The sequence below is a fragment of the Gallinula chloropus genome (genome assembly GCF_964237585.1).
Source record: "Gallinula chloropus genome assembly, chromosome: 3".
NCBI lineage: Eukaryota > Metazoa > Chordata > Aves > Gruiformes > Rallidae > Gallinula > Gallinula chloropus.
Window position 1 is genome coordinate 86,329,821 of NC_140087.1, and position 27,127 is coordinate 86,356,947.

At 38.8% G+C, this 27,127-nt stretch overlaps 1 protein-coding gene across 1 annotated transcript in view; it reads left to right on the forward strand.

Moving 5' to 3' along the window:
- Positions 1 to 27,127, forward strand: part of ME1 (malic enzyme 1) — a gene marked incomplete at its 5' end in the record, with an annotated part of 157,869 nt that overhangs the window by 84,429 nt on the left and 46,313 nt on the right. The window contains one exon of the mRNA XM_084261321.1: positions 499 to 602. Within this exon, the coding sequence (XP_084117447.1) occupies positions 499 to 602 (104 nt within the window). The remainder of the gene's footprint in view (positions 1 to 498; positions 603 to 27,127) is intronic.

The following is a 27,127-nucleotide window of genomic DNA, read 5'->3' on the forward strand; positions in this document are numbered from 1 at the left end:
TCAAAAGCGATTGCAAAACACTTTGAACACATCTAGCAAGTTGCAAGCACATATTTTCTCAATATCGGCTCATCAACACAGTTGAAATGGTGGACTCTGGGAGAGATTTGTGAAACTTGATGATAAAAGTGAAGAAAATGTTTTTTTTTTTAAATGTCAGAGCACTGTCAGGATGTAGAGGAAGACAAGCACTGACTAAAGCTTTAAAAGATACTTTTGAAACCTGACTTCCCTGAAAAAAAATTACTTTTTCACTTGGAAACAATACACTTCCTTTGAGACTAGGGTATCCCTTTTCCTTCATACAAAAGGGAGTTTCTTGAATCTCTTTGTTGCATTTCTTCAGTCTTTATATAAAGGTGGATAGATAGAATGTACTTCATAAACTTGGGCTAATCCTCAAACACTCTATTGTTGTCCCTTTCTTATTAATTTAGAGTGTACTGGTATAACTTGCTCATGTAATAATAGTTCAAACACTTTTTTTTTTTATAACAGGCATTGCTGAAAGATCCTTTGTATATTGGACTGAGACACAAGAGAATCAGAGGTCAAGCCTACGACGATCTTCTTGATGAATTCATGGAAGCTGTGACTTCAAGGTATGTGATATATCCTTGCTGTTCAGTGTTGAATTCCACTGTGAACTTCAGCTTGGGAGAAGTAAAGGTCAGTAGCTTATGAAAGGAAGACCGTGTAGTTTGTTGTTAGGTTTCTGATAACTTTTCTGATAACTTAATGTTATGTAAGTTCAAAACTGCCTGAACTACTTGCCTTTAATATTGCAGTTTTATGAATTCACTGCACGAGTGGTAAAACTCATCTGGAGATGAGTGAACTAACTTTTCAAACTTCTTTTTTGAGATTTGGGTTGTTATTTGCCTTTTTTTTCTATGCCTAGTGCTGTGCCTATGTGATTTTCTCTGTGATTTCATATGTGAAGTGTCAGCCTGCCCGAAAGAAGCTATCGTACTTGGCAGCTTCTCCCTCTGCCCCCTCCAAAACCACGACACAATTAAGCTTTCAGTGTTTTGTTTTTAAATATCATGGTATGGACCTATACCAAGTCAGCTCTTTCTCTTGCTTCTTGTTCCCTATACAGAAAGTAGTTAAATTTATTATTAGACCGTGATACATAAAATAGTTCTTCTCACATGTCAAATAACACACTTGCTCATATTTTCCTTGTTTGTTAAAATATTTGGAGTTCTAGCACTGCATTCGATGTGTAAAATAGCCCAAGTGCCAGGATCCTTAGAACGTGTTTTCTGCATCTGCATCCCAAAGCTGGGGTTGAGCTGTGGGACCAGGAAATACTTCCCAGCTCCTCAGTCTTCTCTTATACCCCATCTGCATTTTGGCTCCCCGTTGGGACCATACCTCAACATGCACAACCTCTGTTGCTCCTGCCCTGATTCCTGTGCAAAAGAAAGTTGGGCTAGCAGGTAGGATTAATTTCCGTGCCTGAAGCACATACGCCTTCATGTATTACCATACTCTTCCCCATCCCCCCCAGTTGGCTGACACTCCCTGGTTCATGATGGTTTGGCTCTACACTGTAATGTGTTTGCTCCTTTTTTTGAGTATTTCCTTTCAGATAAAGTTGATCCATTCTTGCCTTCCTAATAGAAGGTTCAGAGCATGAGAAATTGCTCCGTGTACCACATTTAGCGAATCTCTAACTAAATGCAGTCCCTCTCTGACCATTTCTTTAAAATGAACCACAGTTCTTTTCATACTTCATACTAAAGGGGACCAGCCAAGTCAAGTAGAAGATTATCTCAATAATGTTTGAAGGTCTGGTTGACATGTTCTTTTTACTTAAACATCTTTAAAACTCTGTAATTTTGAGCAATTTTGAGCAATCTGTTTGCTTGACCTTCTGAAACATCACTTCGTTCTCTGCTAAGTTTGTCATGGTGTACAGTGCTGTCATTTATTTCATGTTTAAAATGGAACACTTAGGAATTATAATTTAAACTTTGTGTGGTTTACTTGTGAGTTGCTTTGGCTGTGTGTAATGTGACACCTGTATTGATTATGATACTTGTTTTCTGAGGTGAAAAGTGATGTAGTTAAGTTAAAATCAAGGCCATTTTCACAATGATTGCCTATGTTCCTAAATTCAAAATTGTGTTTAGCACACCACTGACAGACTCAATTGATTCTGGTGTGGTGGCTCTGACTTTTAAAAATGCAGGTCATGATTTGCTTTATTGTGTATTACTTTCCCTTGCCAGGCGTCGTGGTGATCTAGGTAATTGTATGCTTTGGTTATATGCTAGTTATCTTTTCCTTCTTTCTCTTCTCACTTTTATTTAACCTTCTGCTGGGTGTTTCACAGGGGGAGTATTGGCTTCACTGATTGTAGATACATTTGATCTGTTACATTTTAGGTTATATTTATGGTTATTGCTATGGTACTCTAGAAGAGGCTTTCCTGTTTAGTACTGCCTTGTTGATTCTGAGCATGGGAGAAGTTCTGGGGAAATATGTTGGCATGTTTTCCGTAGCATGGAGTATTTATCTCCAAGACATACCTAACCATGAACAATACAAAGCACAAGCCTATTGTGTATTTTTGATAAGCCAAATACAGGCTTTTAAGGTGATGACAAATATTTTCAAGAGAAAACACAGCAAGTTGGAAAACTCTATTAAATGACTGCTTGAAATATTTTCACCTTCATAACTCTCCAGAGAAACCAAATGCTAATAGAAGTGAGATGCAGGTTTTAGCAGCGCTGCCTGGGAACAGGCAGGGGTGGGCAGCTGCACTGGGCACTGCACTTTGAACAGGCTTTTCATTGGCTTCCAGGGAAATGTCAGACATGCACATCAACTTGATTGATTCTTCAATTTTGAAAATGTAGGGTTTTATGAGCTGATACAGCATTGTTTATAGTGTTTCATATTGAAATGTCACCTTTATACAGTAAATGTCATAACGTTATAAAATGTTACTAAAAAACGTTATCAAATGAAGGTATAGTTTCATCAACTTCAGTACTTTCCTCTTCTCAGCCTCCACTGCTATTTACTCCCCAAAAGGTCCTCTTATGAAAGAGTCTTCTCTTTTTAATGAAAGAGTCAGGATTTAAAAACGAACCCACATCTTAAACCATCCCTTATTAAAAGATTCTGGTACAGGATCCAGTGTGCTGTGATGGCAGAATGGAACTAGTACAATGTGATTTTTCCCAGATGTGGGAAGGCAGAAGCATATGGAAAGTATCTGGATTTCTGTTGACATAAATCCAGTGAACAGCTTTTATTTCTTTACATATGTATACGTTTATCTGTTTATTTGTTTATTACTAGTGCCGGCAGCTGCCTTCTCTGAGGGCAGGTGCTAAGATTTCTCTGGACATTGCCAGGTGTTTCTTGCTTTTGTGTCGGCGCAGCAATTTAGAGGAACAGGAATATTCTAAATGGAAGGAATGTTCTACGACATGAGAAAAACTGGACAGTGATTTTCTTCACCAAAGACTGTAAAACTAACCGAAATTCAGAAATGTTTGTTAGGTATCTGCCCTATGGAGAAATGGGTCATAAAAGTTTTCATATGGAGAAGTAAATTTTTCCAAATGACAAGTTGTTCTTAAACATAGATGTTTACAGAGGAAACTCTGAGAGGAGGGATTGCTAAACAAGGCTTTGGTGGCTGGGGTCAACCCACCAAGGCTTCTTGTATAAATATAGGAAGGGAATAATTCTCTCTTTTCATTCCTCCATACTTGCCTGTGATGATACAAAAGGAAATATGTCAGTGGCCAAGAGGTATTCACGTACAACAGTGAAGGGATTATGGGAACGCTTGAGGGGAAAGTATGTAGAACAGAGCTGGAAAAGAAATGAGAGAAGAGGAAAAAAGCACCATTTTAATAGTGGGTTCTTGGCTTTCCTTGTCTGATGCAGAATGTAGATTTAACAGGTCTGGAGATATTTTACTTAATTTGAAGGAGGTTTGCTTCTCACAAATCTGGTAAACGTAATTCCACCTTGAAACCCTCTAAAAAAGGGCAAAGTAGGGAGGAACAGCATCCTATCAGCTTGTTTTCTGCTGCACATGATCACCCATAGAAGACCCTGTGCACTGGGGAAGGAAAACATGGGGTTGCACGTCAAGTCTGTGAACAGATAGGAAACTTCCAAGAAGTGTCTGGTGTAATTCCTGTAGGTTATTTGCTTGCTCACCTACCACAACACCGAAGAGTTGGGTGGAATTATTATTCGTTGATAAACTAAACCCTGTGGATTTGTGATGTGTAAAAGCAACCCTAGATCTCCGAAATTATCTTTCCACGCATGTGTGGCGAGTTTTCAGTTTCATTTCAAGATGCAAGTAGTAGTGGTGGACCCTTGAAAAATAATATCATGTGTCATGTTCTCTTCTGTAATCATACTTTAATTAAATCCTTCCCCACTCTTTTTATAAGCTGTGCTTTTCTCAAGTTTGTGAGCTATAAACCAAGCTGCTGACAATTGTAATTCAGTATGTTCTGTCCTAAATTACCATGATGTAGTCATTATTCCTCATTTGCCTGATTACATTATTCACAGATGGTAGCAGAATTTCATTTCACATCATGTATTACTTTAAAACAGTGTTTTATGGTAAGTACAGTTTATCTAGTTTTCAGAACAACTGTAAGAGTTTTATATCTGCAAAATAAAAATACACAAATATTTTAATAGGTGTTTTCATTTAGTAGATTATGCTAGACTATAATTGAATTAGTGAATAACTTAATTCAAACAGCCCTTATTGTAAGAAGTCAACATAAATGCTTCTTATAGCTGTGCATCATTAAGGAAGTGGTTGGACCACACAATGGCTCTGACTGTATGTTCAAGCACAGATTGTGAGTACAAGAACATTGATGCCTCTGTCGTATTCACTGTAGTGGTGCAAGACCAAGACTTGTATCATGCCTGCATGTTCCCATATTGTTCATGATAAAGTGGCCGTCAGAAAGCATGCAGGAAGAAATACTGCTGCAACAACTCCCTCCTATGGCAGACTTGGTGAAGGTCTTTCTGTTTAGAGATTTTGTCCCTCAGTGGGACTTGGACCAGTTGAGGGAATTTTTCAAGTCTTAAGACTACCTGTTCCTTCCACCGTTCAGTGCGCATTTCCTTTCTAGTGAAGATCACTGTGGACAGCAGGACAGGAGAAACGTGGGTCTTTTGGGCAGAAGTCTATACACTGCCTTCACTTCAGATACAGTACTACCCTCAGTTCCTTCCTGTGGTTGCATCTCCACTTCATTTCCAGTCATTGATTGGTTTGAGTTCTTCCTGAAACTGCCTGTTCCCAGGGCTCAGGCTTCCTTGACCACTTAGACTCCCAAGCACTCAGGTTAACTTTGCTTTTATAGTGATGGTAGAAGCACTCAGGAAGATCCTTAGGTTTTAAAAATTCCACCATGGTTTTAAAACAGGGACTATTGCTTTGAACAATGGACAGCATTGTGGAAGAGGTTTAATTCATAACAGTTTGATAAGCAGGGTTCATTTGTTATCCTAGTTCTAGCAGCAATTATTGTTCTTGAGAACAATCTTAAAATTTTGTGATTAACCATGATGGTCTGTAACTCTTATCACTTGAAATGTTTAAATTCTCCACAGATTATGCTACTCCTGCACTTTTCACCAGGTTGTGGTGCTCAGTGGTGTAAACTGCTTGGAATAGTCCTTGCCTACCTAGGAGACATAGAAAAATAGGAATTAGATAACTAACGTAGCTATAGTATGTTTTTTGAGATGGCATGCTTGTGTGTACATATGCTGCTCCTTTGGTTGCCAAATCCAGGGGACTCTGAGATGGAGAAAAGAAGACTGGAGAAAAGAAGACTGGGTAGAAGGCAATGACTTCTGTATTATCCCTTTAGGTAAGGGGGAGCAGGTTAATTAACTCACCCCCAATATGAGTATCTTATAAACATTACATCACAGAAAGAATAATGTAAGCAAGCAGTCTTTCTTTATATTTAGTGCTTTGTTACCCCTCTTTTTCCCTTTCCTGATGGTTATTTTGGTGGTCTCATTCTTAAGATTTGATGTCTGGGCAGTGGTTGGTTGATACTCCTGGGCGAAACCAGCCCAGTCTGACCTCCTGCAGGACATGATCTGATTTCAGGGTTTTTTTTGGTCTTCTGTCCTCTCTTTTGGCATAATCTGTATTTTCAGAGGTTTGTGTCCTGCTTTCTCTAACTCTAAAATCAACCATGAAATCTTGTGCTGCTGCTTCTCCTTGAACATAGAACTGGAGAAACGTGACTTATGACCCTCGTTTATCTACTTCCACCTTTTTCCATTTGTGGTGTCATTAACTGGGATGTGAAAACAGATGGTAGGTGTTGCGTTATCGATGAAGTTGCCCCTTCTAACTGAAGAAAATGTACAAACATCTTACTTCTAGTAGGGTGTTTTCTACCCATCCTTCTCAACAGCTTTTTTTTCTGTTCCATCCTTGGGCCTGTCACTTTTATAGCTTAGCACAAGGGAGGTCAGCTTGATGGAGACTTTTTTGCTTGCCTCTATTGTATAGATAGCCAACAACAACATGTCTCTCCTAAAAATAGGACCATCTCTTGTCACAGAAGAAGTGCTCATCATTCCCAAACGTGAATATTCTGTTTAGAAGCTCCAAGTCCCATTTTGTCAGGGAAGAGAGGGACCTGTGCTTTGTTCACTGAAACCACCCACAGTCCTCGTAGTAATATTAATTGTTCTGATTCATCGTTCCCCATCTTTTGCTTACTCTTGAAACATGCTGACAGCTTGGCAGAGCAGTAATGAATAAATATAAATATTCCATCCTTTGACTTTAGGTTACAGTCAACACAGCAACAGCAGTGGGCATCACTGGGAATGCTTCAGATAAGATGCAGAAGTGGGATGTGTTGTTGACATACTTTGAGGAAGAAGAGGCCTCAGTAGCCATTTCAGTTTCTTAAGGTTCACTCTTTGGGAAAACGGGAATGAAGGCCAAGTCACACCAGGTTTTTTGTGTCATGTGTGATTTGAATCTTCTGTAATGCAATTATAAGGTCTTTCTGAGTCTCTTGCAATGCTGTTTGCTGCTGCCAAATCTTATGGTGAGTTGCTCAGATGTGACAAATCCGTGCTGTGCTGCCTAATGCCCAAACTTCAAACCTTTGGCAGTGGAAGCTCTGGGAGATTGGCAGCTGCAAGTATTAGAGGGATGGGGTTTTTACTTTTAAATAAACTGAAAGTAAAATAGAGTTACGCAAATGAATACTATTACACTTGTAAAACGTAGTGTGGAAAGGATAGAAAATCTGAATTGTAGACCAGTCTTAATTGCATATGGGCTACGTGCTTGTTTGTGGCATCATATTTTAATAGGCTTTGCCTAGAACCTCACAACTCAGTTTCCAGAACGGGCAGAGCAGAAGGAGTAGACTTGGAATTCCTTCTGGGAGTTTTGTGGCTGGTCACTTTTGATGCCTTTGAATACTTCTGCATGTTCATTTTGTGATTCATTTGAAAATTTGTTACATCTGAGTAAAAGACAAAACAGTGCTGCAGACCAAGTTGAATTACATCTGATTGCCGGAAATGTTCCAAATGATAAGCCTTCCAATCTTTTCAGACACGGTAAGTGGGAGAAGGAAAATTGAATCAGTCAGTGAAGCAGGATCATAGCGGGATAGACAGACCATAATCACATCAAGTTCTTTTTGTAGAGTATCCCATTATTGTTTGTAATATGAGACCTTAGAGAAATTCTTAGCAAAGATCAGCAGAAGAGCCTTGAAGAAATAAAATCTCCTTCAACCCTTAAAGAAAATAAAAAATAATGAGATCCTCAAACACAGTACCGAGGGGGGAGGCTATTATTTTGTTTTTGTGGGATCAGATAGAGTGGGGGAATATTTTTAGTATTTTTAATATGTCTCTTGCACCAAAACTGATTTTGGAGCTCAGAATTGGATGTATCCATGTTCTAATAATGCTCAGTTATGTCCCAGGCTTGCTGCAGTCATTCAAAACCCAACTGAAGAACATACTGTTCTCAGGCTTTTCTTCTCCAAACTATTTTCAGAAGGGATTTTTTCAAATGGAAAAGGCCTGGGTAATCTCAGTTACTTTCCTACCTCTTTTATAGCTTCAGCAAATGGTGGGCAGGGTTCTCAACAGAAGTTAGCTGGTGCAACTTTGTTGTAAATGGAGTGAATGTTGATTTATTTGAATAATTTGTGTCAGTGTAACATTTTAACAAGTTTTATATCATTGTTACAGAAGTATAGCACTTTTCCAGGCTGTCAGAAGCAGCAGTTTCTTAGTTTATTCTTTTTCTTTGGAAACTCCAGTAGAGTAAAATTTCTCTTTTTTCTTTTTCTTTCTGCAGTTCACATCAGATACCTGTCCTTCTTACTCCACGTCTGTCTCTGTCACGTAACAAGTCAACAGGTCTTTCTATCCAGATTTCAGCTCTCAGAAAAGCTTTCACTCCTTGTCAGTCTGGCTAGCAGGATTGCCTATCTTAGTGCTTCATCTTCCCCTGGTCCTTTACTCCTGCCAGACAGCAATGCTATTGTGCTTTGCTCAGGGTATCCCACTAGAGCTGCACTGGCTCCCACACTGATTCCTGATATGGAGTGGTGGATGAGGCTGTTCCCTGAGGTGCCTCTGCTACAGCTCCCAGGCTGGGGCTGCAGGACAACAACGGCAGCCTGAAGGACTTTGGTAGCCTGAGGTGTGCTGGTAAAACAAAGGCCTGCTGGAGGAGGGCAGAAGGCAGCAGGCATGGCTGGGGCCAGATTCAATGGTGTCCTCCTGGACTAACCTAGATGTCTTACCCTCCCCAAACCAATTCTTCCCTGCATGAGAGAGCCTGGATCCACCGAGGTCCGTGGTCATCTCCCACCTAGGAAAGACTTGGATCTCTCCTTTCCTTGTACCCTCTAAGGCATATGTGCCAGTTACAAGATCTTAAGATAGGGCTTGTTGTCAAGCCTTGGTAGATGACATAGTGTCGTGGTTTAACTTCAGCCAGTAACCGAGCATGACACAGCCGCTCACTCCCCCCTTTCCCACAGTGGCACGGAGAGGGGAATGAAAAAAGAAACCAAAACCCTGATAGGTTTAGATAGAGAGTTTAATGACTTTAATAGGATATAAAAGGAAGATTATGATGATAATTATTATTATTAAAAAAACAACCCAAGTGATACACAAATGTAATTGCTCACCACCTGCAGAGGAAAGAAACCAGCATGATGCCCAATCTGTTTCCAAGCAGCAGTCCCACCTCCCGGCTACCCATCCCAGCTTTCTATGCTGACCATGACATCATATGGTATGAAATATCCCTCTGGTTAGTTGCGGTCAGCTGTCCTGGCTGGATCCCCTCTGAACAACTTGTGCACCCCCAATCTCCTCACTGGTGAGGTGGGGTGAGGAGCAGAAAAGGACATGGCTGCACCATCCTGGTGTCCTGATTTTGAACAGTATTGCTGGAAAACTGTAATATCAGCAGGTATAGTTTTGAAAATACAAGTTTTATATAATCTGAGCCACTGCCCACTTTCTATTTTTCTGCTTAGAATTTACGCAGAGAATAGAAATACACGTTGTTTATAGATGTTTTAAAATGATCCCTTATTACTTGCACCTGGAAAAGTGACAGGCCAACACAGGCTTTGCTGCAAGAAAAACTGTCTTGCTTACTTTATTCCCAGTAGAGAATCTGTTGTCCTGTCTCAGTTCTTTTGTTGATTTACTGAGTAAACCAGCATCTGTGCTGATGAAATAAATAGAATCATGACCTACTGTTGACATTAATGGTGGACAGCATCAGTGATCCTAAAATATTCAGTTAATACAAAAGTGGGGGGAAAGATATTATAACACTGTAAATGTTTTGACATCAATATGTTATTCACTATTTAAACCTTTTGGCATTGGTTAGGGAGCTGTAACTGGAGACAAGGACCTTTTTTACTAACATCTTGTGTCCCAGCTATACTGATTTGGGCCAGGGGATGCTGTCCTTGGGTGTCATGGACATTTTCCTGAGGACCTTCATCCCATGGTAGTGTCTGCAGCAAGAGGCAGTGTTGAGGAGAATTTAATTCTGTCCCCATGACGTGGGCTGTCCCACCTCAGCACAGGCTGATATGATATGATTAAATATCCTAATTGATAGTTCATGTATGTTTATATCGAACTTTTATTTCAGACTAAGCTGCCTTTGTTACTTTACCCATCATGGCTCACTGTTTGGTATGTCAGATACTTGCAAATTGCTACAATTTTGTTGTAGTTGTACTATTTTTTATCCAAATCTAGCAAGAGAGAACAGATACATTGCCATGGATCTTCCATGGATATCCTAGAACTGAATTATTTTAGGTCTTTTCATACCTGAGTATCAGTTATTTTTTCTTGTAAGCATTGTCAACGTTGTGTTAAAAATTGATAGTGACATTAGACAAACAACTATACTCCCAGATTAGACAAATCACAGTGGTCCCAGAATTTAATTATCTGTGCTCCTTGAAGTTGCTGTGAGAGAGAGAGCACTCACTAGGATCAAGGGCTCACGAGCAAGTTTTTGTACAGTCTTCCCAGGAAATTGTGATGGAAACCTCAGTGACTTCCCCGTCCGCCCTAGAATCTGTAGTAGTATTCTGTATGGCCTTCCATAGCAATATAGCCTACTGCACTGCGGACATATGGCACTTCTGAAAGTCAGGATACTTCACTTTCAGTGCTTAGCTGTGGATTTAAATGCTGACTTGTAAAATGGAAGTATTTAACCTTATCCTGAGATTATGGTCATATTAGTCTTTCAGCTGTGCAAACCTTGTGATGTGATCTGTCTGACAGTCATTTGGGACTAGGATCAGAATGCATGTCAGAACTGAATTCTGGAGTTGTACACAGTATCAGTAAGTATGATCCATTCAGAAATAATATAGAGGACCTTTATGTTGAAAGCATCCTACTCACAGACTTTTTCCGTGTCTTTTCAATATAATAAACATATCCAGTGTCTATTGCTGCATTCTCCATCAGTCTGGCTTTTTTATATTCCTTAAAGCTGTTGCAGAGTGAAATTTTCCCCCTTTTTATATGGGAACTAGAGCATTATGTTACAAAATTGGATTTAGGTGTCCTCTTAGGTTACAAGCCAGTTACCAAAACATAGGGGACCAGCATCATACCCTGTCTGGCTTCCAGCTAATGGTCCAGGTACCTTAGTTGTCCCACACGTCCTCAGTCATATCTGCCAGCTCTGTGTGGGTGCTGTGGATGCCCTCGAGTGTCTCGGATATCACTAGGTTCCTGTGTTTGAGCATCTGTATCAAGCACCAATGTCTATCTGTACCTTGAAGACTATCAGTGCTTGAAGACTTTCAAACACTGGCTCTGAGTGACCTTCCTAGTGTTGCACAGGCAGACTATAACAAGTAGAAGAGAACTCTAACGTTCTTTGGGGTAGCCATCCATGTATACAGTTATCCCTCATCAACTTCTCATGTGGATATAGTTTTGGTAAAATTAGATGCATGCAGATTTTGCTTCATTGATAGGAGCTAAAGACTGTCTTTTAATTACAAGCTGGTGCAATTGATTTCTTTTATTGATTCATTGTCTTTTTATTTAACCTAGAGGCAAGGAGACAGTAGTTGGTATACCGCAGAATTTTTGACACTTCTTGCAAATTCCAGATACACCTTATTTCTGCATTAGCAATCACTGGTGTTTATACACCACTGTAAAAAATATTAGCCTGGAAATGGATGAAAAATGCAATATGACACTTCAGACCCACTACCATATGTAAGTGCAGTTAACGGACACTTCATTGACGCCCACAGTGGTGCCAGTGCTAACAACGTCTGGATAAATCCTGTAATCTGTTTAGCTAATATGTGTTTGGTTAATTACAAAAATCCTTTGTGATTTTATAAGTGAGGTTATTTGAATCGCTGGATTCCTGGAATTCCAAAGGATGCCTATTTTGTCCCCAGAAGCAGATAATAGTTATCTGATAGGTCATCTTTATATAACTGGGGGTATATATGAAAGTAAAAGGACACATTTTGAAAAATAGACTGGGGTTTCACTGATTCAATGATCACTTTCTTCTAATCCTTTACTCTTTTAGATCTCGCTAATAATTAGGGGGAAGAATTCCTACTGCCCTCCCTGCATTGGCTCTTGCAGAAGGAAATTCTTTACTGTTTTATCTCTGGCACAGCATTACTTTGATATTTCTCCTTCTAAAAATGGGATTTAGCTTAGTACAAAACCAGAAAGTTATCTGTTTCAAATATTAAACTTTGGAAACAGCAAGAGAAGTATCACGTAATTGGCTAACTTTATTTCAGAATTTGGTGGATCTTACCATCAAAGTTAATCATTCATCCTCTTGCTGGTCTGTAGCAAGCCTGAATGGCTACTGGAAAGAGATTGCTGGCAGAGTTTACTGAAAATGAACTATGCAGGTTTTAATAAAAATGGAGTTAAATACTGCTAGAAAAAGGTAAGCTTTCATTCTAGAATCATAGGAACTATTATTTCTGCAAATGTTTAGTTAAACTAAACTATAAAATTAATTTTATTTTAATTGCTTTGTGATTAATTCCTACCTCTAGATGTAAATTCCTTTTGTGTGTGTGCGCGTGTGTCTGGTTTTTTAAAGACCTTAATGAAACAGACATTTGGAAATACTGCTCTTGCTCAGCATAGAGCTCTGATCTAGAAAACACACACAGGAGTTATTTTTCCTTTTACTAAACATAGGCAATAGGAGCAAACTCATTTGTGTCTGTCAGATAAACTGAAGTGTTATGATAGTTATTAATATGAGAAGGGTCTGCTAAGCTGAAAGCGTATTGAGAAGAATGCAGAAAAAAATAGTACTCTTAATAACCCATTTGGTGCTACATATAATTGAACTTACAGTGTATTATTTTTAGCTTCCATACAAGCTATGAAAATGTTTAATCAGCTTAATTTTTGCCTAGAAACCCTATCTGAATTTGTGGTTCCATGCCTAAGGATAGGAAACACTTGCAGCATGAGTCTCTGAAATGCTGCGGCTCTCACAGTAGTCTCGTATCTCCCATGCTTTAATGAACTTTGAGAATTTTCAAATTAACAATAATATTTAAGTACACTTGCTTACATATGCTTTGGTCTTGCACCATTAAAATGAGTGGAATTTTGTTTGTTTGTTTTTTTAACCTTCTTTCAGCGGATGCAGACAGAGGTTTTCTGCCTTGACAGAGGTTTTGCCTTTGGCAGCCCTGGAGTCATCTGAAAACCTATGGAGTCCATTTCTGTGGTCAGACATAATGGCCCAGACTTTTAGAGATTATTTTTAACAGTATCAAGTTTTTATTAAAAAGGCTTTGCTTAATCTTTTCTTCTGAAAAATTGATGATGAACTGAGCATGTGTTTGACTTCTGGAATTCTACATTTCTTCAGCTGCCGGACTGCAGTGATTCTACTGGAAAAAAGGCTTGTTAAATCATTGATCCTTCGCATTTATACCAGCTGATTTAAGAACGTTGTAACAGTTGCAAAGAAGTGCTCTATTAAATTTGTTAATGATTCTAAATTTGTATATAAAAAAAGTGATTTTCCAGCTTAAGCCAGACTACACAGTGTTAGGATTTGTTTTCTTTTCTTTGCCAGAAAAGTCTAGAAGTTGTAAATTATATATGGAAAATATTTTCAAAGAACAGTATTTTCAGGATAAGAGAACTGAGTGCAGCTGGTTTGGTATATTTTCCAAATCAGATTTCAAAATGGGAACCAGCTGCTCATCTGTTGCTCTTAGCTAAAATGCCAGCATATGCTGGTTGTTGCAAGACAGCCGTTTTTTTGAAATAATATACAGGAGAAATACAGGGTATGATCTTGGTGTCAACTTCAGTTGCAAAGTACCCTCACCTGGTAGCAGTGCCTCTTTCAAATGCTGCAGGCCCCAGTATCCTAAAGGCGTTGGGAGTGACTTGCTTGCCAAAAATCCAAAATAAAACTAATGAGGGAATCGTGGTGTGTAGCATCCGCTGTGCACTTTCAACAAGCTTTCTACCCGAATTAATCAAGGTGCTTTCAGCTGTGCAGTTTGATTGCATTAGCAGATGCCACTGTCTAAGTCAGTGGCTCCTGTGCGTTGGTCTCTGGACATGAGAACTGGCATTGCTTTGGTTTTATCCCCAATGCCTTCTCCTTTGAGCTCCACAGACAAGTATGCTTTGATGCTGGTCTTTGGCACAGGAAGGAAAACTGAGATGGAGGCGGGAAGAGGCAGGCTACGTGGCTTTGTTATCATTGTTAATTAACTGGCTGTGTGTGATATGTGTTTCTTAAGTAGGAGCTGCCTTTTCAGCAGAGGTGCTGACAAAAAATTTAAGAATTCTAGATGACTGTTAATAGAAGTGAAACACAGGGCTGCAGTGAGCAGTGTGTTCTTAAAGGCCTTTGATTTCACACTTGGAGCCAGGTTTGTTTCATCTGAAATGCGATTTTCATATTCAGTAAGTATCACAGGTCCAAATATTATTTTTTTCCTTACTATTAAACACTATCTTTAATAAAAAGGGAAATTTTAACAGATAGATATCATCAGTATGAAAGAATGCTATAGCATTTTAAACTTGTTTTATTTAAAAAAATATTAAATATTAGGGAGATACACTAAATTTTGTACCTGAAGAACAGCAACATTACAGCATATAAAAAAAAAAGGGTTTGCTTAGAATCATTTTGAGTTTGCCCAGGTCTCTGGAAAACCCTGTTTTGATTTTTATGTAGCCTTGCAAGAGACTTTTTCTTTTTTTTTTCCATGGGAAAGTGCCATCCTTTCCCCTGAAATAATATTCAATAATATTCCTGTTAGGGTGGCTTCATAAAGAATGTCTTGTCATACTTTCCTTAGAGTCAATTTCCTTCATTGAATTTCAAGTGCCATCTGCAGATATTTAGCATTGGTGGAAAACCTCTTCTGCAGGACGAGTTGTGGCCATCCTTCTGCTTCTCCAGCCTTCTGTTGTGTTACAAAATGTCAGAACAATGGAGTCTGTGATGGCCCCTAGTGTGTTATAGAGAAAACCTGAGTGTAGAAGACAAGGAAATGGCTGCTTTTCCTAGGCCTCAAGTATCTGCACAACATATTTTTATTCTAGAATTAGGTGCTAAACCAGGTTTTTCTACTCTTGTGCTTGGGAGCAGTAGGTCAGATGGTTGAGAACAAGGAGTTAATATACATTTAAGCAGTTGAAAAGGTTACCGGGGCTATAGTGTTTTCTCAGTTGAGGCTTGTTGGCAGCAGGTTTAGTTTAAGGGAGCAGAGGCAATGTCAAACAACCGCTTCACATAACATGGGACAAACCAGATTCTTGAAAAGGAATATAGTCTGTGCTCCAAAGAAAACCACTAAGCTAATTTCAGCTTCAGCCGCACCGTACTACATGAAAGATTTTGAATGCTATCTCATATTTGTCACCTTGCCGCCTTTCTTTGTTGGAAATCCTGCCATGATTGGGAAAAATAAAGGGAAAATCCACCTGAGTTACTTTTTTGTGGTTGATAAACAAAGCAGTATCATTTGTGGGGCTGGGGGGTTTAAATAATGCCCCTGTGCCGTAGTATTTGTGCCATTGGGACTAATGTTTGCCTACAGGTATTTTAATGAGGTTTCAGGTATATCATTTAACTGAACTGATATAGGGTAAGAAAGGCAATAAGTACATAATAATAAAAATCTGGAGAGACTTTTAAACAACTGCCTGGTTGTATAAAATTTAAAGAATGATTAAACTGGACAGGCTGTAGGTGTTTTCCACTGCGTGTCTTCTCTCATGTTAGAGAAATCACTTTCGAATCTTTCGAAGACCAGTGGCCAAGGCTAACTTGTGCTTATTCCCAAAGAAATAAGTGGGGGCTTTTTAAGAGATAGCATCAAATTCCACTTCTGTGTCCAATTTTAGAAGTCAGATATGGATGTATAGGTGCTTTTAACATATGCCCAAAGTTGCCAGGGTGTGTGTGTGTATAAACATTGGTAAATATTTCCTTTGGATAAGAATGGCTGGAATGGAAAGCAATTTCATTTTTATTGTAGTTATATTAATGAAACAAGAAAGTGCTCTTAATATTAGGCAGGGTATTGTAGTACAATATTTTGAAAATTAAAGGGACTGACTTTTGGGAGAAGTAAGAGGCAGAAAAGCAGTAGTGTGCCCTGCACTCGCAAGGCAGTGCCACATACTAATTTTTGAGGTTCGAACAGTGATGAGGGTATGAAAACAGACCTGTTACCATTGTGAAATGTCATTCAGTTTATAGCAGTCATAAAATTTAACAACCACTTGTGCTTGGGACACTCTTCATTTACAGCGCCTGACGCTTGGATTCAGATTGTGCCTGTCATTGAAGATTTCATTTGAACATCATATTTGCAGGAACCTGTGTACCTTCATTTGTAAGCAGCTTAATGTTTGGGGTATTTGTTTTCATTTAGCTATTAGATAATTAAGTCCAGCCTGGTGCTGCTCAGAGGTGTTGCTTTGAGACTCCCATGCAGGCATGATTGTTATAACCCCAATAGGATGATGTGATAGGACTAGAGGAGATGGTTTAAACAAAAAAAATAGCCAAAATGTGATGTTTTCTTTCTCTATGCTTTGCTTTTCCATGTGCTGTGTAAGAGGACTGCTGGTGGGTTATATTTTTTTGTGCTACAAATGACAACTGAGATTCCTGACTGTAGGGACGACTGTGAGTGATCAAACTCCACCGCCTTTAAATGACTACAACTTCTATCACAAGAATGTTGGAGATTAAGAATAGTGAAGGGGAAAAAAAAGTAAATTGCCGGATTTTGTGGATTTTAAGCATTTCTTATCCAGCAGCTGATGGCAGTATGACCAATTGCATATTTTTTTCCCCTAATATGGTTTAGATCTTAGTTAGGTTTTGAATACCGTGGCACATTGTCTATGATCTGCTTGAATTTTTCCTTCCCTGCAGGCTAAAAGCTGTTAAAGACAATCTTGTCTGGTGAGATGTGGCTTGTATGTTCTTTGCTTGACACGACAGCAACACACCTGACTGGTAAATGAGAAAGGCTGTAGCAGACCATCTACTGCAGCTTTGCTAGGACAAAATACTATGCAGCATTACAGTCTGAATCATAGAATGGCATGGGTTGGAAGGGACCCCAAGGATCATAGAGCTCCAACCCCCCTGCCACAGGCAGGGCCACCAACCTCAGGCCTGGATCTACACAAGGTTTCCCAGGGCCCCATCCAACCTGGCCTTGAACACTTCCAGGGACGGGGCATCCACTACTTCTCTGGGCAGCCTGTTCCAGCACCTCACCACTCTTTCTGTAAAAAACTTCCCCCTAACATCTAATCTAAACCTTCCTTCCTTCAGTTTCAATCCATTCCCCCTTGTCCTGCCATTGTCTATCCTTTTAAAAAGTTGAATCCCCTCCTGTTTCTCTGCTCCCTTCAGGTACTGGAAGGCTGTAACGAGGTCCCCCTGCAGCCTTCAGAAGTGTCTGAGCTTTAAGACAGTATGGAAATCGGTCCTAAGGGTTCTGAAATGCTTGCTTGCATGTAATAACAGTCCACAACTCTTCAGTGACTCACTCATTCCACATTTTTTGTCTGTTTGCATTTCTGTTTTCACTTACCCTCTGTAGCTGCCTCCTACCAGTGGTATCTCATCCTATTGCCTTTTCTTCCTGATTGACTTTTATAAGTTCTTAACTTATATAAAAGTTCTTAACTTTTATAACTCTACTCCCTCCTTTATTATCCACTTCTCTCTGAAGAGGTTTGTTCTATGCCAGTCCTATCAGTGTTCTTAGCCTTTTTGGTTCTTACCTATAATTATCTCTAATCCTACTATGTCACAGCTGTTGCATCCTTCACGTCCTTCTGGATTGTTGATTTTTGATTCTAAGCCTGAGGTTTTCCTAAAAGTATTTTGTTTATTATTTAATAACTTCATTTTGTGGTCTCCTAGCTTCTGCTGTCTCTGTCATGCTTTTCTGGCTGGACTGGAATCAGCACCAAGGTTCTCTGTGGTATGTCCCATACCAACCTTGGTTCCTTGGCTGGCTCTGTCATGGCACAGATCTCACCTTTCCCAGTCTCTTAGTAAGGGTTAAAGAAGTGATAAGCAATAACTACAACTTTTCAGCTTCTTTACTACTTCCTTGCTATCACTGTCCCTGCTAAAAATAAGAGAAGAATGTCGTTGTGGAATTAAATTGTGTTCATTCTTTCTCAAGCTGATTTGCTTCTATGTTCAGCCTCAGGAAAGGCACTGGATGGTTTCTTTTCTTTGGACCCGCAGCCCTTGAAAGCAGACACTGATTCCTGCCACCACCCAGCATGATTGTGCATCAGTTTCTTTTGTCAGCCTAGAGAGTATAAATATTTAAATAGGTTTTTATAACTGTTTTTATGGATCACTGAAGCATCTCAAATTTTGCATCTTAAACTTTGTCCCAAATGGGATGTAAATGAAGTATTTAGTAACCTTGCTAAGTACTACGGACTCAGCAAGATATTATCTTTATAGTTTTATTTTAGGGTGATTAATACATTATATGTAAGAAAGAAGAGACAGAGTTTCTTTCTGCGAACATCTGTTTATGATTTAAACTCTGCAAAACATCCAAAAAAAGACTGTGTGATGAATACAGACTTAGGACTTTCGCCACGTATCCTCCTGTCCCAAGTACTGCTCCTACACTGCTATTAATTTTGCTGGTACAATTCCAAATCTATCATACTTAGTTTTAAAATGTATTTGTAGTCATATACCCTACTACTAAACCAAAACTAAAAGTGAAAACCTGGGCAACATTTCTATAGTTGATATCGACGTACAAGTACTATTATATGCTGCAACATGAAATTATGGTCACAAGCATATGGTCATTATCAGTGGGATGTGCTGTAAATAGATGTGAATGTATTTGAGAAAGTCAGGTTTGCTCCACATGCCGTTTTCCCTCTTTTTTTTCTATGTGTTTAGCTGCTCCTTTCCAGTGACAGATCTCACCTGTTTTCCATGTCACAACCATCTGGTCTTAATGTGTGTGATGCAGCCCCCTTCTTCACAGCTCGCTAGGTCTCTCCCAATTGGGCCCGCTCTGCCCAAGTAATGACATGCAGAGCTAATGTGTTTAAAAGAATCCAGCTAAACATTAAATTTTGTGCAGACTTACTTCTGCACTAACAGACTTATTTCTCTTTCCTAGCTGTCCCTTGGACCAAAGAGAAAAGTCAGTGTTCAGGAGGCTTTTGGGCAATACCCTTCATAATGTGTCTTGGCTGTTGGTTCTCCCTGGGGTGGTCAGTTGGACTAGATGGTCATTGTAGCTCCCTTCCAGCAAGAACTATTGTATTCTCTGTGAGCTTTGACTTTCTTGAGAGAGATATGCGTGTTTTTCACTTTGGTGCAATATGGTGGGGAGTTGTTCTCTGTGTTAATGTAAACATGGATTCTGTAGTTTGAAGTGTTGCAGTTTGAAAAACTGGTATTTTTTAAAACATCAGGTTTGCTCCAGATGGTCCTGGTTTGAGTATAGCCTGTACTTCTAGAAGAAAAAGTTGTCTGTCTCTAGGGATAAAGACAAGACTGACTGTCCCCTACAGCAACACATACTGGATTGATGTTCAAATTTGTATCAAGCAAACACTGCAAGACTATCAGGAAAAATATGAGAACCCAGCATCTAAAACCTACTGTGATCTATTAAGAAATTCTTTAAAGTACTTGGAAACTACGGAGAGGTCAGTAGAAATTTATGTGGACTCAATATGAAAGCTGGGAGCTAATGAGGGGTGGGGTTTTTTTTTGTAGGACAAAGTGAAAACCACAGTATCAGTCTTCATCACAGAGAGGAGATTCCTTTGGAGCTCAGGTCATGGCATTATTGCTCATGACCTCAGAAGTCTTCTAGACTTCTTGTTGCAGACTCAAACCAAGTTTTCAAAGAGTTTAGCACCTGAGTGCTCACATAAGAGCCCAACTGTGGGCACATTGGGCTAGTGCATACTAGCTTTCATGATGCTTCTAAACTCTGTTGATGCTTCAAGGGTAAGAATCAACATCTGAAAGTTGACAAATGTCTCCCAGCACTGTTATTTGTAGGGTTTATCTATCTGTGTGGGGATTGCTAGTCTTTATGTTATTCAGTAGCTCATATTTGTTAGCCGTTGTATGCTGGCTTTGAGTGCATAAAGCTTGAGTTCTGTTCGTTGTGTTTCAATGGTGTAACTATTTTCTCAGCACTATCTGTGCTCCCAACCAGGAATCTCAGAGAGGACACCCTAGTGACCTTCTCACTGTTCTGAGTTGTTATCCCAGAAATGATATAATATCCATGAATCTGCAAAATCTTAATGCACTTTTAAAAAAAATTTTACTCAAACAAAGGGAAAGAAACTGAAAATATTTTGGACACAGCTATACTTTAAATATTTGGAGATGGGTGTGGACTTGATTATTTAGCTGAATTGTGTCAAGATTTGAAGCACTAGCTGTCTACGTTGACTGCCAGAAAATGAAGACATTTTAAAAGATACATGTGTGTATATATGTATAAATTTATAAAACAATAATAATTCCAGAAGTATAAAATTGGCTGCAACCCTAGTTTTTCAGTTAAAAATAATAGTACTGGAGATATTGAGCGGAATCTCATGGCATTAAAACTGTTCTACCAGATCATTGCTAGATGCTTTTCTTATTTAGTAGACTTTAAACATTTCCAAGAGCTCATTATTCCCATCTCTTGGGAAGAGACTTTGCAGACAGCTACAGTTATTGTACATCTTTCCTGGCCTTCTTTAGGGAAGTTGGGGGGTGGGGGGGGAAGCAGTGTAATGGATATGTGTTTCCTGACCAAAAATCCATTCCAGTGTCAATGTCTTTTGAGCATTTGGATGAGAAACTGAATAAATTAAACAAAAAAATCCCACCCCTATTACAGTAGCTAGTGGCTTGGTCCAGATGATCTAGCTTTCTTAAATCATATAGGGGAAGAGATACAGAATGACGGGAGATTCTTGTGATAGCATTGTCAAATTGTGAGTTTACAGGACTGATCTCAGGTCACCATCTGATCCCAATTTTAAGTTGAGTTCAGTTTGTCTTTGCCAGATCCCCAAGACAAGTGAAAGCAAAAATAAACGGGCTGGGTTTCTGTATAAGAAGGAATTTTCCTGAATTCTGGAGGAGTTTCCACCAGATTCCTCAGGGAAGATGTTCGGTAGTAGTTTGATCCGGTACTGACAGCTATCTCTATGTTCAGTGGTTGTCTTTTCACTGAGTGGTTAGGGTCAGGCAACAGCTTTCCCAAAACTAGTGAAAAAAACATTTCGCAAGTTATCATTTTCACTATATAAATCACATAAATGGTAACTTTGCCAGATTATTACAGTTTACAAAAATAAATTATAAAATACAAGATAATTTTTCATTAAGGGGGTCTAGATGAGCTTCCTTGATAGTACGTGACAGTTTACGTAACAAGAACATATTAGTATAATTATATTTAGGATGTTATGGATCATATGCGTCCACTGAACTGCAACCAGAGACTAAGGAATGGATTTTGGATCCCACCTCAGATGCCACAGTGAATGTTTTAACCTGAGCATTCATGTATCTGCCTTATACTATGCAAGTCTGAAGCATTATTAATTCTATTAACTCATTTTTTCATAAGACTTCTTCCCATGTAAGCCTTTCTTCCCAGAATGGTTATGTGCATAAGAAGCCTATTCACTACTGTGTGAGTGGAAGAAAAATGGTTTTAGCATCTTCCATCTACTTTCTCCCTGCATTTTTGCAAAAATAAGTCTTTAGAGAGTGAAGCAGTGCTACTGCATGTACAGGCAGTCGGGTCACACAGTACTCTTGTGGGTGTTCTGTGCTGGCCGCCATCCAACATGTAATGGTGTTGATAGCCTTTAAAAAGATCACATGCGTGAAGCGAGTGATGGGGAAAGTAGCTTTCAGGCGGATAGTTGAAAGAAACAGATAGAATAATTATTATAGAATAAATGTAATTAAGCTTTTTTTTTTTTTACTATGTAATCTAATACTGTGAATATGCTATTAGACGTCTTTCAGAAAACTCGTAGTCATAGGAAATACGCAAGGAATTCTGTTCTGCTTTATGTGGCTTCATAATACTTGTTGCCATCTGAAGGAAGCTCAAGCAAAAGTAGTTTATTCTCAAGAAAGCACTACAGGAAGAAAAAAAATACTTTTACTTTGATTTCCTTTATTATGGCCTTGATCACATAGTGTAGGCGTTGCACAGGAATAGAATACTTTGCTGTATTTTTCCCAGATCCACATATTTTTCTGCAAAACCTATTAAATACATTTTCCTTACTCCAGAAATGAAGTTTGTGTCTGGCTCAAGGTGACAGGATTGTTCACCTGTGCAAGAAAATGTCTTTGATTTCTTCTGTGATTTAGGATGCTGGTCTTCGGGATGCAAGGTGGCCTTAGGAGACTAGAGAATTAATTTCTATAGTTCTGTGGATGAGTAAATGTAAAGAAATGTTGTATTAACAGGCATTCTTATCCTGCTCTATGATCAACATCAGTAGGTACTACACTGCCCTGTATATAACTCTGGAGTACACAGAAGTATTATTGCATGCTGACCGATTAATTCCATGTAAATGAATTGTGAACATTTTAATGACGACCAGGACAACAAAACTAGTTAAAAGGAATATTAACTCATCTTGAAGGACAGATGGGTCTCTGATCAATAATAGATCATGAACAGATGATGTGAACTTGCTAAAGTAATAAAGAAGTATTTTTTAAAAGCAACATACCCTCAACACGCCTATTAAAACAATCCAGTTTTCTCAAGTCATTGGAATGCATATGTGTTAATAATTTTGAATTATTAGTCATAAGATTTATCAAGTAACAGAAAGAGTTTTGCTTCACACACCAAAATAAGAGAATCTGAATTTAGTATAAATTTCTTTCCTACATGATTCCCCTCATTTCTCCACGGAGGTGGGACCTGGGTCTAGTTTCAGAAATACTGTGCATCTTCAGTGGTGACTGAATACAGTAGGAATTCCAGCAGCTCATCTCTGAAAAAACAATTTACCAAGTCCACTAATATATATACAGCTCTTTTTGTTGGACTAATATTCAGAAATCCAAGGGATAAGTAAAGTGGATTTATATGCAAAAAGCCAAATAATATAGATAGAAGTTGAATTTAGAAAAAATTTTAAAATATTCTTTTTCACTATTTGGTACATCCTACTTTCTCAGCACAGTGAAGTCAGTTTCTGAGCCAGCTAATTTGAAGCGCATCTGTATTCTGCAAAGTCTCTATGCTACAGTCATATCCAAGGATCCTAGTGTAGGTATATCTTTAGTTTCTAAACAGCCTGAAATGAGAGGAGAAAATCCACCTCATAGCAGTGCTGTTTCTATAATCTAAAATAACATGTTAAACATCAATTTCTTAACTTCAGTCTGGACTACAAATTGGGAGAGGACTTAGGACACATCTGAGGTTCCCTGAGAAAGTCCTAAACAACACTGTGAAAAAGGTGGATAGCATTGGGCTTAGCAGATGATTATAAACAGTGTGCAGCCACTTCCTTTTCGCACCTAGTTCCCAATTATGAAAGCTATAATTTTATACATTACTCGTTTGAGATCACTGATATAATATTGCAGGATCTTGAATATTTGAAGGTATTATGAGGAGCCCTCTAAAACCTTCTAACCACCTGTTTAAAATCTTAAAATAGTTAGAAGTCTTCCAAGACCTTAATGTAGTCTCCAATTAACCTTTTTTCCATTTTCCAGTCATTGTTAATAAATATTTGAATAGAAGTTTACCAATGAGACAGTTTGGACTGAAAAGTTTGAACTTGCTTCAAAGGCACTTGTAAAGAAAGCTAAATTCATGAAGATAAAATGCAACCATAGCTACTAGCACAGGCTGCAATAATATGTCCAGTGTAGGTCAGCTGAAAGCGTTGCCAGTTTTTCAATGTAAAATACAATGTTCATACTTTCCCTTTCTCTCCAGGGATTTCAGAAAGCTCCTGTTTCTGCAATGAAAGCAAAAGCCGCTATTATTTCTTTATGATGACTTCTGGAAAAAACATTACTCTTATATTTAGACCATTTTATTGAGCTTGAGTATTCCACTTCTGTGGCAAAACCTACAAGCATTCCTCCAGTTTTTCCCAAGTATAAATCCAATTATGGGTGGTTTTGAAGTTAACATGTGAAGTCTTGACTTCATTTAAATATTAATAGCGGTGGCCACTTTAGGGCTAACAATGGGGCATTTGGCTAGAGTCAAATGGTTTTAGTGTTTAATTCTTTAATTTGACATCAGAAAAGGTCAGAGTAAGGTAGCACTGGTTATGCCATCCCATATATAAAGCAAGGATTACTCTATCCATATTTGATAGTCCCTTATCTGTACAACCCTTGCATAAGTTAACCAGTTAGGCTGTGATTTTTGCTGAGCAATGGTATATGTCTATTACCTATAGGTTTCTTTGAAATATCTTCACTGATAGATTCTGGGATATCAAATTGTAATATTCACCATTCCTCAAGTCAAACAGCATGCCCTCTAAACGCTACTTTCAGAAAAGTATGCTCCTCCCTTGAATTCTCCATTTTTCATTTCCTTGGTCTAGCCTGCAATATGCTGCTTTTATCAAGTGCAGTTGGTGTGGCAGGTTCATACAATATTCTAATGCCTTGGAAACACCATCAAGAACTTGGGGAGGGAAAGGTGGATTTCATAAATGATCAAACAGTACAAAGATTATAAAACTTATTTAATCTATCAGAAATACTTTAAGAATTCATGTTACCAACCTCCCTTTGACTTTTCTGAAAGGTCATTACTTCTTTGTCATTTAGCATCCAAGGTGAAGGCTGTCAGTGGTGGAAGCGAAATTTCCATCTGTTCATTATCCCCTAAATAGCAGGGGAAATGGGCAACTGCGTCTTCTGTTTTAGGGAAAATATCTATAAACTCATACAAATATAATCAAATGTACAAGCAAATGCAGGCATCTTGTTTTAACCTCCTAAAGCCACTTACTGTATCAAAAGATACAATACCTTTTCCAGTGAGGCATTGCATTTGCTATGAATCAGGCATGATTCAGTGAGACAGTAAAGCCTGCACTTAAATTAAAGCAATAGAATAATCCTGTTAGCCCAAACTGGATTTTTCCTATTTTTAAGTAGATACCTTAAAAAAGTAGCCTTTATTGAAGTAGTATTTTTAAATGCTATTAGACACAGTTAAATAAATACAATTAAAAAAATATTACAGAATTTTCTGATGTAGAATTATCAGCAAAGGATCTCTTTAGTTTTGCCTCTGTAATGCAAACACTCCCCCATTTTTGGAAAGTGGGGTGAATTAGTGCCCGGGCAGTGAATGTATGAAGGTTCATAGAACCATAGAATGGTTTGGGTTGGAAGGGTCCTTAAAGATCATGAAGTTGCAACCCCCTTGCCATGGGCAGGGACACCTCTCACTAGACCAGGCTGCTCAAGGCCCCATCCAATGTGGCCATGAACACTTCTGGGGATGGGGGCAGCCACCGCCTCCCTGGGCAACCTGTTCCAGTGTCTCATCACCCTCAGAGTGAAGAATTTCTTTCTAATATCCAATCTAAATCTATCCCCTCCCAATTTAAAACCATTCCCCTTTGTCCTATCACTCCATGTCCTTCTAAAAAGTCCCTCCCCAGCTTCCTTGTAGGCCCCCTTCAGGTACTGGAATGCTGCTATAAGGTGTCCCCTGAGCCTTCTCCAGGCTGAGAAGGTTCATTCTCAAGAAAATAAGATGCAGCTTGTATAAGCAAAATGCCACCTTGAAATACACACAGTCATCACAAATTTAGTATGTGCAGCCAAATGGGAACCTTTACCTTTTCCAAGTGCAGCTCTCATTTTAGTACAGAAATCTGAGAACTTTCCTAGAGAAACATTTCATGTCCAGATTTAGGAATCCAGGCTTCTTGGAATAGATCGTTCCACTAATCACAATAATTATGAGTAACAAGATATATATATATAGCATTTTATCTTTTATCCTAGAAGATTTACAGAGGGCTTCCTTCTGAGAGCCTTCTGGTATTGTTGACCACTGTTCAAGTGCTGCTTTAGTTCTTTGTTTCTGATAACTTTTGTGAAAATTTAAAACATTAAAAGCCTTATCTGTTAAGTGTGTGCCAACGCAAAGGAAACCTCAGAACTGTGGATTTGTGATGCTTTTCTTGGCTAAGTAAAATTCCTGACAATCTAAACCAGACAGTAATAATCATTGGCTTTTTAACACGTTTAAGATTGCAGTCATGAAGTGACCAGGAAACACCCATTTGAAACCAGATTCCAATGATTTTAGCTGCGTAGGGTGACTTAGTACACAGTGTAATGTATTTTATGTACTCCTTTTTTGATAACAAGGCTTTTTTGTGGGCTAGTGTAAAGCCATTTAATTAAAATAATAAAGTAAGCTTGAAGGGCTTACTGAAATCCACTCTATATTTTGGGAGGGCAAGATGTGACACACACCTTTAGCTACAGCTAAAGATTCATGAGGAATAAAGCTATTCATTATTTCCAGCTGAGATGGATTTCTTTCTTGATTCTCTGTTTTTCTGATTCAGCCTGCTCAGACACTTGCCCAATCAATCTGTTCAGTACCCTCCCTCCCTCAGCCAACAGTGTCAGAGTGCCAAGTCTCTAAAGAAGGACTGAAGAGGTTGAAAAACAGAAAGAAAGAATCTCAGATCATCTGTCTCGAATCTGCACTCATCTCTTTTAAGTGAATGTAAAACTGAAGGTAATTTGAGATTGTTCTTTGGTCTCGGTCACAGTTAGAGCAGCTAAGCAGTAACACTGGAAAAAGCAGTAGAATAGCTGGGAGAGGTAGAATTACACTGTCAGGCTCCTGGAATTTTACTTTTGACTTAGGTGAGGTCAGGATCAGGTAACAAGTGAACCATGAATGAATTTGTATATTCATGAGGAAACATCACAGCAGTTCAATTTGCTGTTTAC